The 16,261-nt window shown below is 33.8% G+C and overlaps 1 protein-coding gene across 1 annotated transcript; it reads left to right on the top strand.

Moving 5' to 3' along the window:
• Nucleotides 1-14,827: 14,827 nt before the first annotated feature.
• LOC139859338 (uncharacterized) lies at nt 14,828-15,819 on the top strand. The gene is made up of 3 exons (XM_071848131.1): nt 14,828-15,128; nt 15,174-15,424; nt 15,499-15,819. The coding sequence occupies exons 1-3, from the start codon at nt 14,828-14,830 to the stop codon at nt 15,817-15,819; spliced, it is 873 nt and encodes a 290-aa protein (XP_071704232.1).
• The last annotated feature ends 442 nt before the right edge of the window (nt 15,820-16,261 follow it).

Raw genomic sequence — 16,261 nt, 5'->3', positions numbered from 1 at the left:
TCTATATGATACGTTTTAGAAATTATTGCCTTCGTTTCATAAAAAGCACACCATTATTATACATAATGCATGTTTTAAACAAGTGGGCGATTATTTAAGAAATAATCCCCATAATACATCGGTTTCCAAATACTACACACGTGATATAAAAGTTGAATATAATACATGGCGAAGGTTTTATTGAATGCAACACTTCATTTAAACAAAAACATGAGACTCCATGCACAGCTTGCTCAGATAATGCAACAGCGGAAGACTTTCTTAAGGACCTGAGAATAAACATGCTTAAACACTCAACACAAAGGTTGGTGAGATATATAGGTTTAGCATGGATATAAATATAGACCACAAGATTTCATAGTTATAAATATATGTACACTCGCAAGTGTATAAAAGTATTCTATAAGTTGTTGAGCGCTTCGATAACCATACTTAACCATTAATGTGGCATATTTCCTTTATTATGAAATCTCCCTACACTGTACCAAGTGTAGTAAAAACGAAGTACTATGCAACCGTTTACGACACTAGAGCGACTAGCCCGGTTAGGGTTGTCAAACTCGATAGATCTATCAATAGGATTCGCGCTTACATGTTCTTACAACATGTAAATATTAGTTACCAAGCTATTAGGGAAGATATGCAAAGTGGTACAACTCAATGTAGAATATATTTTAAGTACTCGTGTCCATGGCGTAAAACATAAACTACATGTATTCTCATCCCAAAATATTTTTAGAGTTTAAAAATGGGACTATATACTCACAGTAGTAAAAGTATATTAATAATAAGTTTTCAACTTATTAAAAATATGACCGTCATCCTTGGATTCACGAACCTATAACAATAATAACGATTCAGATAATAATACGACATATGAATAAAATAAAGCAAGTTCATAGAATACTTATATAATAATTTTTAACATTTTATGTTAGTAGTCCATTGTTAGTAGTCCTTTGTTAGTAGTCCAAAATAGTCCGAAAAGTCCAACAGTCCAATAATCGGTATATATATATAATCTTAGAATTACCCCACGATGTATTGTATACATATTGTCTTTGCATCAACCCAGAGACGTATTGTATACATATTGTCTTAGAATTAACTAAGACGTATTGTGTACGTATTGTCTTAGGATTTATCAAAACGTATTGTATACTTATTGTGTTAGGACGTACCAAGAATATTATTATTATAACCAAGATTATAATATTTTGTTGTACTACTGATAACATGTCCAAATATATATATAGGATATAGGAAAATTTAACAACAATATTCTTAATATAGTTTTTATAATATAAATTTCGTCCATACAACGTTAATTTTAGCAGATTTTGTTTTGCTCGCCAAATATTCATTACAACTCCGTTTAAAGTGAATCAAATTGTTATGGATTCTTTAAGAAGTAAATTTTAAAAAACCAATTCGAAAAGTTCATCCCAAGTAGTAATTTTTAGAGCTTTACCCTCTTTTTGTGTCGGTGGATAGATTTGGAAAAATCCCGGCATCAACCCAATATATGATTTTTTGATAAAATACTTCCACTTGGTCTAAAATCATGAAAAATATACTGGAAGTCTTATTTACATATATTAACATATTTCCAAAGTCTTAGCCTCGAACTCAAAGTCTAAGATAGGTTTTTAATTCCCAACCCAAAACAGCCCGCTTTTTACCAAATGGAGATTAAAGGATATATGTTAAGTTTCAAGGTGTTCTTCATATGTACAAGTTATAAGTTCTTATATTAACTTAATATAACATCATAATACATATAAATAAGTGTTATTAGAGTTATGTTAGAAAGATTATATTAGTTTTTCAAACAAGCTTGGTGTTCACCAAAACAAGTTCTAGTTTTTACAAGTTTTATAAATATAATAAGATAGCAACTATACAAGGAATTGAACAAGGATTTTGAGAAGTATTTTACCTTGATTATGAAGAGGAAAGTTGCTAAGATTAAAGTATGATATGAGAGCATTCAAGTGTGTGTTTTTAGTTTAAGAAAATGTGGAGTAACAATGAGTTAAAATGGTCCTTATTTATAAGCTTATAATTTTGGCTTTTAGTGAAAATATCTAAGATAAGTTAAATTGTATTAAGTCATGCATGACATTTTAAATTGATTATGTCATATATGACATATTACACAAATAATTGCAGATTTCTATTGGTATATACCAATAGTAAATACTTCTAGAAGCTGTGTATAATACGGGTAAAAATACCGTATGAATGCGAGTAGAATTCTTGAGGAAATTGAACGGAAATATGAGTATATCTATCCTTTATATATATATTGGTATATTATAAAGTGTATTCAATAATTGTAAGGATGTATTTACACTCGTAATATATTATATGTAGTTACATTTTAACATAAGTTAATTATGTCGTTTAAATCGTAACATATATATTGTTTGAAAACTCTGTAATTAGTAGTATGAAAATATATATATATATATATAATACTTTGTTAATATACTTAATGAGATATTTAATTATCATATTTTCAAGTTAAATATATATAAATCCATATATATACACAATAATTAAACAATTAAACAATTAAATCAAGTTATGACGTTCGTGAATCGTCGGAATAAAAGGGTGACCAAAAGCTGGTGTAAAACTCTTTTCGGAGGTTCAAGATTTATTAAAATTCATTGCTTATCAAGTCGGAATTATATAAAGATTAAGTTTAAATTTGGTCGGAAATTTCCGGGTCGTCACAATATAACTCATTGTTAATATACCTAGTGAGATACTTTATTATCATAATATCATGTTAACTATATATATATATATCCATATATATATATATATATATATATATATATATATATATATATATATATATATCATATAATTTTTACAAGTTTTAACGTTCGTGAATCGCCGGTCAACTTGGGTGGTCAATTGTCTACATGAAACTCATTTCAAATAATCAAGTCTTAACAAGTTTGATTGCTTAACATGTTGGAAACATTTAATCATGCAAATATAGTTTTCATTTAATATATAATCATGGAAAAGTTCGGGTCACTACAGTACCTACCCGTTAAATAAATTTCGTCCCAAAATTTTAAGCTATAGAAGGTGTTGACGAATCTTCTAGAAATAGGTGCGGGTATTTCTTCTTCATCTGATCTTCATGCTCCCAGGTGAACTCGGGTCCTCTACGACCATTCCATCGAACCTTAACAATTGGTATCTTGTTTTGCTTAAGTCTTTTAACCTCACGATCCATTATTTCGGCGGGTTCTTCAATGAATTGAACTTTTTCGTTGATTTGGATTTCGTCTAATGGAATAGTGAGATCTTCTTTAGCAAAACATTTATTCAAATTCGAGACGTGAAAAGTGTTATGTACAGCCGCGAGTTGTTGAGGTAACTCAAGTTGGTAAGCTACTGGTCCGACACGATCTATAATCTTGGATGGTCCAATGTACCTTGAATTTAGTTTCTCCCGTTTACCAAATCGAACAATGCCTTTACAAGGTGAAACCTTAAGCATAACCATTTCTCCAATCTCAAATTCTATATCTTTTCTTTTACTGTCCGCGTAGCTCTTTTGTCGACTCTGGGCAATTTTCAATCGTTGTTGAATTTGGATGATTTTCTCGGTAGTTTCTTGTATAATATCCGGACCCGTAATCTGTCTATCCCCCACTTCACTCTAACAAATCGGAGACCTGCACTTTCTACCATAAAGTGCTTCAAACAGCGCCATTTCAATACTCGAATGGTAACTGTTGTTGTAGGAAAATTCTGCTAACGGTAGGTGTCGATCCCAACTGTTTCCGAAATTGATAACACATGCTCGTAGCATGTCTTCAAGGGTCTGTATCGTCCTTTCACTTTGCCCATCAGTTTGTGGATGATAAGTAGTACTCATGTCTAGACGAGTCCCCAATGCTTCTTGTAGTGTCTGCTAAAACCTTGAAATAAATCTGACATCCCTATCAGAGATAATAGAGGTTGGTATTCCATGGCTGGAGACAGCTTCCTTTAAATATAATCACTCCAACTTCTCCATTTTATCATCTTCTCTCATTGGCAGAAAGTGTGCTGATTTGGTAAGACGATCGACTATTACCCAAATAGTATCATAACCCCTTGCAGTCCTTAGCAATTTAGTAATGAAATCCATGGTAATATTTTCCCATTTCTATTCTGGGATTTCAGGTTGTTGAAGTAGACTCGATGGTTTCTGATGTTCAGCTTTGACTTTTGTGATGACCCAGAAAATTTCAGGTTAATAAATTAATTACAGGATAAATGTGTCCGACGCGATAAACGAACCTATTATGTTGAGTCATAAAACCTTTTGAACTAGTTTACACATTCATGTACCTTTCGATTTTTTTCGACGATTCACGAACGTCATAACCTGTGATAATTATAAAAATCACTTTCCTACAGTAAAAACGACTTTGCTACAGTAAAACACTATTTGCTACAGTGAAAATGACTTTGATACAGTAAAACACTATTTGCTACAGTGAAAACGACTTTACTACAGTAAAACACTATTTGCTACAGTAAACACTATTTGCTGCAGTAAAACACTATTTGATATCGACAAACAAGAAAACAAAACACAAATAAGCTGGCAGACCACCCCATGCGATCGCATAGGAAATGGCCTGGAAAGCCATGCGATCGCATGGCCCCAAAATTCTGGCCAAGTGCTATAAATAGTCTCGAATTCGGACGAGTTCATTCATTCTTATTTTTCTTTCTTTCTTCTGTAATCTATAATAATATTTATAATTTATAATTTATAATTTAAGTTTAATAATAATAAGGTATATATGCGGGTGTTTTTAATTCGGGTTTCAAACCGTTTTAAAACTAAGGAATATTGGGTATTGTTCGGGGTATTGTTCTTGAATCCAAGGTCAACCATACATTCGTCTACCATCATTACGTCTACGCAATTTGCCTACAATATTGAATCTCAATATTGAACCGTGAGTTTATAGTCTCCCTTTTTAAATACTATAAATATTTTTGGGCTGAGAATACATGCAATTTATTTTAAACGCAATAAGACACAAGTACATACTAAATTCTACACTGAGTTAAACCGAAAATCCCTTAACTTTGGTAACTAGTAGCTGCCAGTACATAGGATATGGACTGGTGGGCGCGAATAATTGTATATGGATCCATAGGGCTTGACATCCCCGTCCGATCTAGAGCGCTAGCCTTTTAACGGACGTATGTTATTTGAGTTTATGACACGTTGGTTTGCGTGTATCAAAACGAATAGGGTAATTATCATTATAGCATTAAGTTTAGTTACCAGGGTGCTCTGTTACGTAGAATCTATTGATAAACTTTTGATGAAATCTTGTGGTCTATCTTTATATATATTTATGACTCGAGCAATTAAACCTATAACTCACCAACATTCGTGTTGACTTTTTAGCATGTTTTATTCTCAGGTCCTTAGACTGCTTCCGCTGTGATGTGCTTGTTGCCTGCATGGAGTCTCTCATGCTTTGTATAAAGTTTATTGCATTCAAAATAAAACTGCGTTGTGTAATAAATAATTTGACTGTGATGTCAACCTGTATGATAAAAACTTATGTATTTTGGGGATTTGCTTATACCTAAGCACTCACCCACATGTTTATAACTTTCTATGTTTAGAAAGTCACTTATTTTAATGAATGCAATATTTTATCAAAACGTATCATATAGAGGTCAAAACCTCACTGTGGAATCAATGATTAACGTGCCGCGTCAATAGCAATTTTGACGGGTCGTTACAACTTTAGTACACGTCAAACATTCTCCTACGTATTTAGCAATATCGGCTTTCATACCCGGCCACCAAAAGTGTTTCTTGAGATCTTTGTACATCTTTCCCGATCCGGGATGTATTGAATATCTGGTTTTATGTGCTTCCTTAAGTACCTTTTCTCTAATATCTCCAAACTTTGGTACCCAAATTCTTTCAGCCCTATACCGGGTTCCATCTTCACAAATATTAAGATGTTTTTCCGATCCTTTAGGTATTTCATTCTTCAACTTTCCTTCTTTTACAACTCCCTGCTGCACCTCCTTTATTTGAGTAGTAAGGTTAGTACGAATAATTATATTCATAGCTTTTACCCGCATAGGTTCTCTGTCATTTCTACTCAAAGCGTCGGTTACCACATTCGCCTTCCCCGGGTGGTAACGAATCTCAAAATCGTAATCATTTAACAATTCAATCCATCTACGCTGCCTCATGTTCAGTTGTTTCTGATTAAATATATGCTGGAGACTTTTGTGGTCGGTATATATGATACTTTTGACCCCATATAAGTAGTGTCTCCAAGTCTTTAATGCAAAAACAGCCGCGCCTAATTCCAAATCATGTGTCGTATAATTCTGCTTGTGAATCTTCAATTGTCTAGATGCATAAGCAATTACTTTCGTTCGTTGCATTAATACACAAACAAGACCTTGCTTTGAGGCGTCACAATATATCAAAAAATCATCATTCCCTTTAAGCAATGACAATATAGGTGCCGTAGTTAACTTTTTCTTCAACAATTGAAATGCTTTTTCTTGTTCATCCTTCCATTCAAATTTCTTCCCTTTATGCGTTAATGCAGTCAAGGGTTTTGCTATTTTGGAAAAATCTTGGATGAATCTTCTGTAGTAACCAGCTAATCCTAAAAATTGGCGTATGTGTTTCGGAGTTTTCGGAGTTTCCACTTTTCAACGGTTTCAATCTTTGTCGGATCCACTTGAATACCTTCTTTGTTCACTATGTGACCGAGAAATTGAACTTCTTCCAACCAAAATGCACACTTTGAAAACTTAGCGTACAGTTTTTCTTTCCTTAACAACTCTAGCACTTTTCTCAAATGTTCTTCGTGCTCTTGATCATTCTTTGAGTAGATAAGTATGTCATCGATGAAGACAATGATAAACTTGTCAAGATATGGGCCACACACTCGGTTCATGAGATCCATGAACACAGCTGGTGCGTTAGTTAAACCAAACGGCATAACCATAAACTCGTAATGACCCTAACACGTCCTAAAAGCAGTCTTCGGAATATCAACCTCCTTCACCCGCATTTGATGATATCCGGAACGTAAATCAATCTTCGAATAAACTGACGAACCTGGTAATTGATCAAATAAGTCGTCAATTCTCGGTAGTGGGTAACGGTTCTTGATGGTAAGTTTGTTCAATTCTCAGTAGTCGATACACAACCTGAATGTACCATCTTTCTTCTTGACAAACAAAACAGGGGCTCCCCAAGGTGACGTGCTTGGTCGAATGAAACCTCGCTCTAAAAGTTCCTGTAATTGGCTCTGGAGTTCCTTCATTTCGCTGGGTGCAAGTCTATATGGAGCACGGGCCATTGGTGCAGCTCCTGGTACCAAGTCTATTTGAAATTCAACGGATCGGTGTGGAGGTAATCCCGGTAATTCTTTTGGAAACACATCGGGAAACTCTTTTGCGACGGGTACATCATTAATGTTCTTTTCTTCGGTTTGTACTTTCTTGACATGTGCTAGAACAGCATAGCAACCTTTTCTTATTAGTTTTTGTGCCTTCAAATTACTAATAAGATTTAGCTTCGCGTTGCTCTTTTCTCCGTACACCATTAAGGGTTTTTTTTTTTCTCGTATGATGCAAATCGCATTTTTGTAACAAACGATCTCTGCGTTCACCTCTTTTAACCAGTCCATGTCGATAATCACATCAAAACTCCCTAACTCTACTGGTATCAAATCAATCTTAAACGTTTGGCTAACCAGTTTAATTTCTCGATTCCGACATATATTATCTGCTGAAATTAATTTATCGTTTGCCAATTCAAGTAAAAATTTATTATCCAAAGGCGTCAATGGACAACTTAATTTGGCATAAAAATCTCTACTCATATAGCTCCTATCCGCACCCGAACCAAATAAAACATAAGCAGATTTATTGTCAATGAGAAACGTACCCGTAACAATCTTCGGGTCTTCCTGCGCTTCTGCCGTATTAATATTGAAAACTCTTCCACGACTTTGCCCATTATTTTTCTCTGGGTTCGAGCAATTACTCCTAATGTGGCCCAGTTTTCCACATCCATAACAAGCAAAGGCGGCATTACTTATTCCGACATTATCTGTTCTTTTATTTCTGTTATTCATTGGGCCGTAGACCTCACACTTTCTCGCACCATGGCCAGTTCTTTTACACTTGGTGCAAAATGTCGTGCAGAACTCATTCGGGTGGTACTCTTCACACCTTTGGCATGGCTTTTTCTAATTATTATTGTTATAGGAATTATTGTTGTTGTGGTTGTTATTGATGTTGGGACGATTGTTGTGGTGGTTATTGTTGTTAGGATGGTTGTTGTAGTTGTTGTTGGAACGATTGTTGTTGTGTTTGTTGTTGCGATAATTGGTGCGATTGAAGTTGTGATTGTTGTGTTGATTGTTAAAATTGTGACCCTTGTCACTGGTTTCTTCCTACTTTCTTTTGATTTGTTTCGTGTTGGCTTCTTTGGCCGTCTGCTCTTTAACTCTTTCCTCAATCTGATTTATGAGTTTATGAGCCATTCAAATCACCTTTTGTATGGAAGCAGGCTCGTGTGAACTTATATCTTCTTGGATCCTTTCTGGTAACCCTTTTACAAATGCGTTGATTTTCTCCTCTTCATCTTCGAACGCTCTCGGGCACAATAAGCACAACTCCGTGAATCGTCGTTCGTACGTGGTAATATCGAATCCTTGTGTTTGTAATCCCTTAAGCTCTACTTTTAGCTTGTTGACCTCGCTTCTAGGATGATACTGCTCAGTCATCAGATGTTTGAATGCTGACCACGGTAGTGCGTACGTAGCATCTTGTCCCACTTGTTCTAGATAGGTATTCCACCATGTTAACGCATTACCTGTGAAGGTATGCGTAGCGTACTTTACTTTGTCTTCTTCAGTACACTTACTTATGGCAAACACCGATTCAACCTTTTCGGTCCACCGTTTCAATCCGATTGGACCCTCGGTTCCATAAAATTCCAGAGGTTTACAGGCAATGAATTCTTTGTAGGAGCATCCTACACGATTTCTTGTGGCGTTATTTGCATTGCTAGATTCCGAGTTATTGTTGTTGTTTTGCATTGCAGCCTGTACTGCGGCTATGTTTGCTGCAAGGAAAACACGGAAGTCTTCCTGGCTCATGTTCAAATTCTGACGAGTCGTCGGTGCCATTTCCTTCAAAAATAGCCCAAAAGAATTAAGTTAATCATATAGAATATTAAGAGTAGTCAATAGTATTTCGTAGCATAATATGAACTCATTTATAAAAGCTTTTTCTTCATATTAGCGTTTTAAAGTTTAAATTCGGGTAGTACCTACCCGTTAAGTTCATACTTAGTAGCTAATATACCATTCAACTACAACAATTCTATATGAAAAACTGATTATAATAATATTTCGCGTTCAAACATTTATACAAAAATTTACAAACTTACAATACCGCTATTATACATAAAGCATGAAATATAGCACACAATCACTTTGATACAAAATAGTTGTGAAAACATTCCTAGTTAATACGCAAGTCGTTCAGCAAAGGCAATAAAAACACGTAATTCATAAGTCCATAAATAAGTCATGCATTCTGGTTTTACTAAGACTACTTCCCATCCTTGGTCTTGTAGAACATAACCGTTGTGGCCGTTGACAAGACAGCATGTTGTAACGTCGTCAAAGGGACGAGGGTTTCGTAATGCCCAACAGCCCCGTAATAATCTAAAAACCTTGTTTCTCACCCCAACTACTGAATCCGTCACTTGTGGGAAGGTTTTATTTAAAAGTTGTAATCCGATGTTCTTTTTCTCACTTTGGTGAGAAGCGAACATCACTAACCCGTAAGCATAACATGCGTCTTTATGTTGCATGTTAGAAGCTCTTTCTAACTCACGAAGTCCTACGTTGGGATATGTTGAGTCAAAATAGGTTCTTAACCCGTAGCGTAAAATTGCATTTGGGTTCCCCGCGTTTAATGCTTTAAAGAAAACACGGCGTAACTTACGGTGTCCCCAATGTGATATACCCCATCTTTCAAATGAAAGCCTTTTATAAACTAAGGCATGCCTGGAACATTCTTCAAATGTTCTACAAACTAATTTTGCCGTAAATAATTGTGCCGATGAATTCTGACCGACTTTAGACAAGATTTCATCAATCATGTCCCCGGATAGGTCTTCTAAAATTTTTGGTTGTCTATCCTTAACATCCATTTTTTTTGTTTTTATACTGTAAAAATAGAAGAGAGTTAGATTCGTAAAAGATAATTATCAAATAATACAAGCAATTTTCACATACAACAAGAAAAATACAAGCACACTTATTTTACATATTTTACACCTCATGATTACCATTCTTTATTCTGACTCACTAGTTTCTTCTTCTTCGGACCTATTTCGTTTTGCTAATTTTCTAGGGATATATGACGTTCCTTTAATACGAGCCGTTGTCTTCACAAATGGTTTAGAAAAACCTGGTGGCTTAGAGGTTCCCGGGTTATTGTTACAACTTAAGAAATACGGGTGTTGACGATACATATAAAGTTCATCGGGGTTGGAATCAGGTTTCTCTATTTTGATGCCCTTTCCCTTATTATTTTCTTTTGCTTTTTCAAATTGGGTCGAGGTAATTTCTATAACATCATCGGAATCCACATTGGAATCCGATTCATCAGAAAATTGGTAATCTTCCCAATATTTTGCTTCCTCGGCGGAAACACCATTGACCATTATTAACTTTGGTCCATTGGTTGAGGATTTTCTTTTATTTTAGCAGTTTTTCTGTGGTTCCTAATATTTCCTCCTCCGTAACCTCTTCTTCCGGTTCCTCTTCTTCCGGTTCCTCCTCTTCCGGTTCCTCTTCTTCCAGTTCCACTTCGGGAATTTGTGAATCTTCCCAAAATATATTCAAATCTTCATTATTATTAGGTGAGTCGATGGGATTTGTACTAGAGGTAGACATCTATCGCACAATATCAAACACGTTAAGAGATTAATATATCACATAATATTTACATGTTAATAATATATAGTTTCCAACAAAAAGTGTTTAGCAATCGTTTTTAAAGAAAACACGGTCGAAGTCCAGACTCACTAATGCATCCTAACAAACTCGGTTAGACACACACTAATGCAATTTCTGGTTCTCTAAGACCAACGTTCGGATACCGACTGAAATGTCCTGTTCATATAGATTATAAACATTCTATATTAATTGATTTCATCGTGAGATTTTGACCTCTATATGAGACGTTTTTCAAAGACTGCATTCATTTTTAAAACAACCATAACTTCTATTTTATCGATAAAGGTTTAAAAAAAAAACATTACGTAGATTATCAAATAATGATAATCTAAAATATACCGTTTACACACGACCATTACATAATGGTTTACAATAAAAATATATTATATCGAAATAAGTTTCTTGAATGCAGTTTTTACACAATATCATACAAGCATGGACTCCAAATCCTGTCCTTATTTTAGTATGCAACAGCGAAAGCTCTTAATAATCACCTGAGAATAAACATGCTTAAAACGTCAACAAAAATGTTGGTGAGTTATAGGTTTAACCTATATATTATCAAATCTTAATAATAGACCACAAGATTTCATTTTTATAACACATCTCATTTCAGACATGTCGCAAACTGCATAGAGATAAAAATCATTCATATGGTGAACACCTGGTAACCGACATTAATAAGATGCATATAGAATATCCCCATCATTCCGGGACACCCATCGGACATGATAAACTCGATGTATTAAAGCATTCCAAATTCCAGAATGGGAGTTGTTAGTTCCCGTAGATCTACCTTTAGGATTCGCGTCAATTAGGGGCCAGTTCCCTAATTCTTAGGCTACCAAGCTAAAGGGGTATATTCGGTTTAATAATTCATCCATAGAATGTAGTTTCGATTACTTGTGTCTATTTCGTAAAACATTTATAAAACTGCATGTATTCTCATCCCAAAAATATCAGATTCTAAAAGTGGGACTATAACTCACTTCACAGATTTTTACTTCGTCGGGAAGTAAGACTTGGCCACTGGTCGATTCACGAACCTACAACAATTATGTACATATATATCAAAGTATGTTCAAAATATATTTACAACATTTTTATTACGTTTTAATGATTTGAGTTTGTTAAGTTAGCAGTCCTCGTTAGTAACCTACAACTAGTTGTCCACAATTAGATGTACAGAAATAAAGCAATATATATTATCTCGAATCAATCCACGACCCAGTGTCTACAAGTCTCAGACTCGATCACAACTCAAAGTATATATATTATTTTGGAATCAACCTCAACCCTGTATAGCTAACTCAAACATTACTGCATATAGAGTGTCTATGGTTGTCCCGAAATATATATATAGATGGGTCGATATGATATGTCAAAACATTGTATACGTGTCTATGGTATCCCAAGATTTCATAATATGTATAATACAATATAAATTAGTTAGGATATGTTTAGTCTAGATTTGTTACAAAATTTTAGTAGCTAAAACTAGCAAATTTATCCAATTTTGTTTTACCTGTCATTTCTTCGTTTCAAATCCGTTTTGAGTGATTCAAGTTGCTATGGTTTCATATTGAACTTAAGTTTATGAATCTAAACATAAAAAGTATAATTTTATAGTCAGAAATACAGGTTACAAGTCATTTTTTAAAGAGGTAGTCATTTCTGTCGAAAAAACGACATCTTGATGACCATTTTGAAAAACATATTTCCACTTTGAGTTTAACCATGATTTTTGGATATAGTTTCATGTTCATAAGAAAAATAATTTTCCCAGAAGAACAACTTTTAAATCAAAGTTTATCATAGTTTTTAATTATCAAACCCAAAACAGCTCGCGGTGTTACTACAACGGCGTATGTCCGGTTTTACGGTGTTTTTCGTGTTTCCAGGTTTTAAATCATTAAGTTAGCATATCATATAGATATAGAACATGTGTTTAGTTGTTTTTAAAAGTTAAGTTAGAATTATTAACTTTATTTGCGAACAAGTTTAGAATTAACTAAACTATGTTCTAGTGATTACAAGTTTAAATCTTCGAATAAGATAGTTATATATATATGAATCGAATGATGTTATGAATATCATTACTACCTCAAGTTTAGTAGGTAAACCTACTGGAAGTAACAAAAATTGATCTAGCTTCAAAGGATTCTTGGATGGCTTGAAAGTTCTTGAAGTAGAATCATGACACGAAAACAAGTTCTAGTAAGATTTCCACTCGAAATAAGATAGTTATAGTTATAGAAATTGAATCAAAGTTTGAATATGAGTATTACCTTATATTAGAAAGATATCTTACTATAAATAAGAAAGATTTCTTGAGCTTAGATGATTACTTGGATTGGATTAGAAAGCTTGGAAGTAATCTTGCAAACTTGATAGTATTCTTGCTTTTATGAAACTAGAACTTATAGAATTTATGAAGAACACTTAGAACTTGAAGATAAAACTTGAGAGAGATCAATTAGATGAATAAAATTAAAGAATGAAAGTGTTTGTAGGTGTTTTTGGTCGTTGGTATATGGATTAGATATAAAGGATGTGTAAGTTTGTTTTCATGTAAATAATTCATGAATGATTTATAATATTTTTTGTAATTTTGTGAGATATTTCATGCTAGTTGCCAAATGATGGTTCCCACATGCTTAATAACTCACATGGGCTACTAAGGAGCTAATGATTGAGTGTATATACCAATAGTATATACATCTTAGAACCTGTGTGTTGTACGAGTACGAATAGGGGTGCATACGAGTAGAATTGTTGATGAAAATGAATGAGGATGTAATTGTAAGTATTTTTGTTAAGTAGAAGTACTTTGATATATGTCATGAAGTCTTCCAAAAGTGTATTAATACATCTTAATACACTATATGTATATACATTTAACTGAGTCGTTAAGTCATCGTTAGTCGTTATATGTAAGTGTTGTTTCGGAACCTTTAAGTTAACGATCTTGTTAAATGTAATTGATCCATTGTTATTACACTTAAATGAGATGTTAAATTGTTATGTTAACATGGTGTATTAATATCTTAATTTGATACATATGTATTTAGTAAGACGTTGTTATAACGATAATCATTATATTTATCGTTTCGAGTTTTCTTAATTCAATAGTCTCATTTTATGTATATAACTCATTGTTAATATACCTAGTGAGATACTTTCTTATCATAATATTATGTTAACTATATATATATATATATATATATATATATATATATATATATATATATATATATATATATATATATATATATATATATATATATATATATATATCCATACATATATATCATCATATAATTTTTACAAGTTTTAACGTTTGTGAATCGCCGGTCAACTTGGGTGGTCAATTGTCTACATGAAACTCATTTCAAATAATCAAGTCTTAACAAGTTTGATTACTTAACATGTTGGAAACATTTAATCATGCAAATATAGTTTTCATTTAATATATAATCATGGAAAAGTTCGGGTCACTACAGAAGTCGAGAGGGATGCTTTTAATTTGGGATAAAAACTCGTTCATGGTTGATCAGACGATACAAGAAGATTGCTACATAGGAGTTAAAGGTAGGTGGTTAGGCAGTAATACCGAGTCAATTATTTTGAATGTTTACGGCCCTCAAGACGATTCAAATAAAATAAAAATGTGGTAGTCGTTAGAATTAGTGTGCTCTTATGTTGTGGCATGGGTGGTGTGCGGAGATTTTAACGAGGTAAGGGAAGAATCGGAAAGAATGAATTGTGAGTTTATAGAAAGAAGAGAAAAATGGTTCAACAATTTCATAAACAATTCTCGTTTAGTGGAAGTTCCATTAGTTGGGAAGAAGTATACAAGAATATGTGTTAACGGGATTAAGCTTAGTAAACTGGATAGGTTTTTGGTCTCGGAGAAATTCTGTCAGATGTATAGAGATATCTCAGTCACGGCACTCGAGAAAAATATTTCTGATCATTGCCCTATCATTCTTCGTGACAAATTCATCGATTTCGGACCTAAACCTATAAAGGTTTTCGATGAATGGATTGAAACTGCTGGTGCGAATAAGGTTATCACTGAAGCTTGATATACAAATGTAACAGGATGGAGGAAAGACAATATCTTTATAATTAAATTGAGAAATGTTAAGTTTACACTCAAACAATGGAGTTCGAAACAATTCGGTAAAATTGACTCGGAGCTGCATGAATTTAGGGAGATTGCAACCAAATGGGAATGTGAAGCTGAAAACAGGTCCTTAGGAGTTTCAGAAAGGAGTGAATGGATGGAGGCCCGTAAAAAATGGTTAGATAGGGAGAAAATCAAGTCTAGTATGGCAAAGCAAAAATCGAGGGTAAAGTGGGTTCTAGAAGGCGACGAGAATACGAGCTATTTTCATTCACTTATTCGTAGGAGATACAATAAAAGAAACATCGGGGGCTGAATATAAAAGGTGTGTGGAACGAAGACCCTGCTGCTATCAAAGATGAAGTCTTCAATCACTTCAAATCCTTTTTCTCAAAAAGAGTTACTAACGACCTGAAAATTCCAGCAGCTGACCAACAATTCACCTCGAGGAAAATAACAGAATCACAGGCTGCTAGATTGGAAGAAGAGTTTTTGAAGAAGGAGGTTCTAGAAGCCATCAACGAATGTAGCAGCTCAAAGGCACCGGGGCCCGATGGTTACAACTTTAAATTTTTTAAGGTATTCTGGGATCTCATAAAGTGTGACCTCATCAGTGCGTAGAATTGGTTTTGGGCACTGGGTGAAATCTCGAAGGGTTGCAATGCTTCTTTTATTACCATTGTCCTGAAAAAATTAGACCCCTTATGAAATGTCCCGTTCATATTGATTATAAACGTTCCATATTAATTGATTTCTATGCGAGGTTTTGACCTCTATATGAGACGTTTTTCAAAGACTGCATTCATTTTTAAAACAACCATAACCTTTATTTTATCAATAAAGGTTTTAAAAACATTACGTAGATTATCAAATAATGATAATCTAAAATATACTGTTTACACGCGACCATTACATAATGGTTTACAATAGAAATATATTACATCGACATATGTTTCTTGAATGCAGTTTTTACACAATATCATACAAACATGGACTCCAAATCTTGTCCTTATTTTAGTATGCAACAGCGGAAGCTCTTAGTATTCACCTGAGAATAAACATG

This window comes from Rutidosis leptorrhynchoides, chromosome 7, assembly GCF_046630445.1.
Source record: "Rutidosis leptorrhynchoides isolate AG116_Rl617_1_P2 chromosome 7, CSIRO_AGI_Rlap_v1, whole genome shotgun sequence".
In the NCBI taxonomy this organism is placed as follows: domain Eukaryota; kingdom Viridiplantae; phylum Streptophyta; class Magnoliopsida; order Asterales; family Asteraceae; genus Rutidosis; species Rutidosis leptorrhynchoides.
The sequence above is the reverse complement of the archived record's forward strand: the minus strand, read 5'-3'. Positions and strand labels throughout refer to the sequence as shown.

What these genes read in the sequence shown, in the direction of transcription:
- LOC139859338 (XM_071848131.1), top strand. Translation starts at nt 14,828, where the DNA reads ATGAATTGTGAGTTTATAGAAAGAAGAGAAAAATGGTTCAACAATTTC. An exon ending in TGAATGGATTGAAACTGCTG is followed by an intron (nt 15,129 to 15,173) that starts GTGCGAATAAGG and finishes CAAATGTAACAG; the next exon opens with GATGGAGGAAAGACAATATC. An exon ending in TGGCAAAGCAAAAATCGAGG is followed by an intron (nt 15,425 to 15,498) that starts GTAAAGTGGGTT and finishes ATACAATAAAAG; the next exon opens with AAACATCGGGGGCTGAATAT.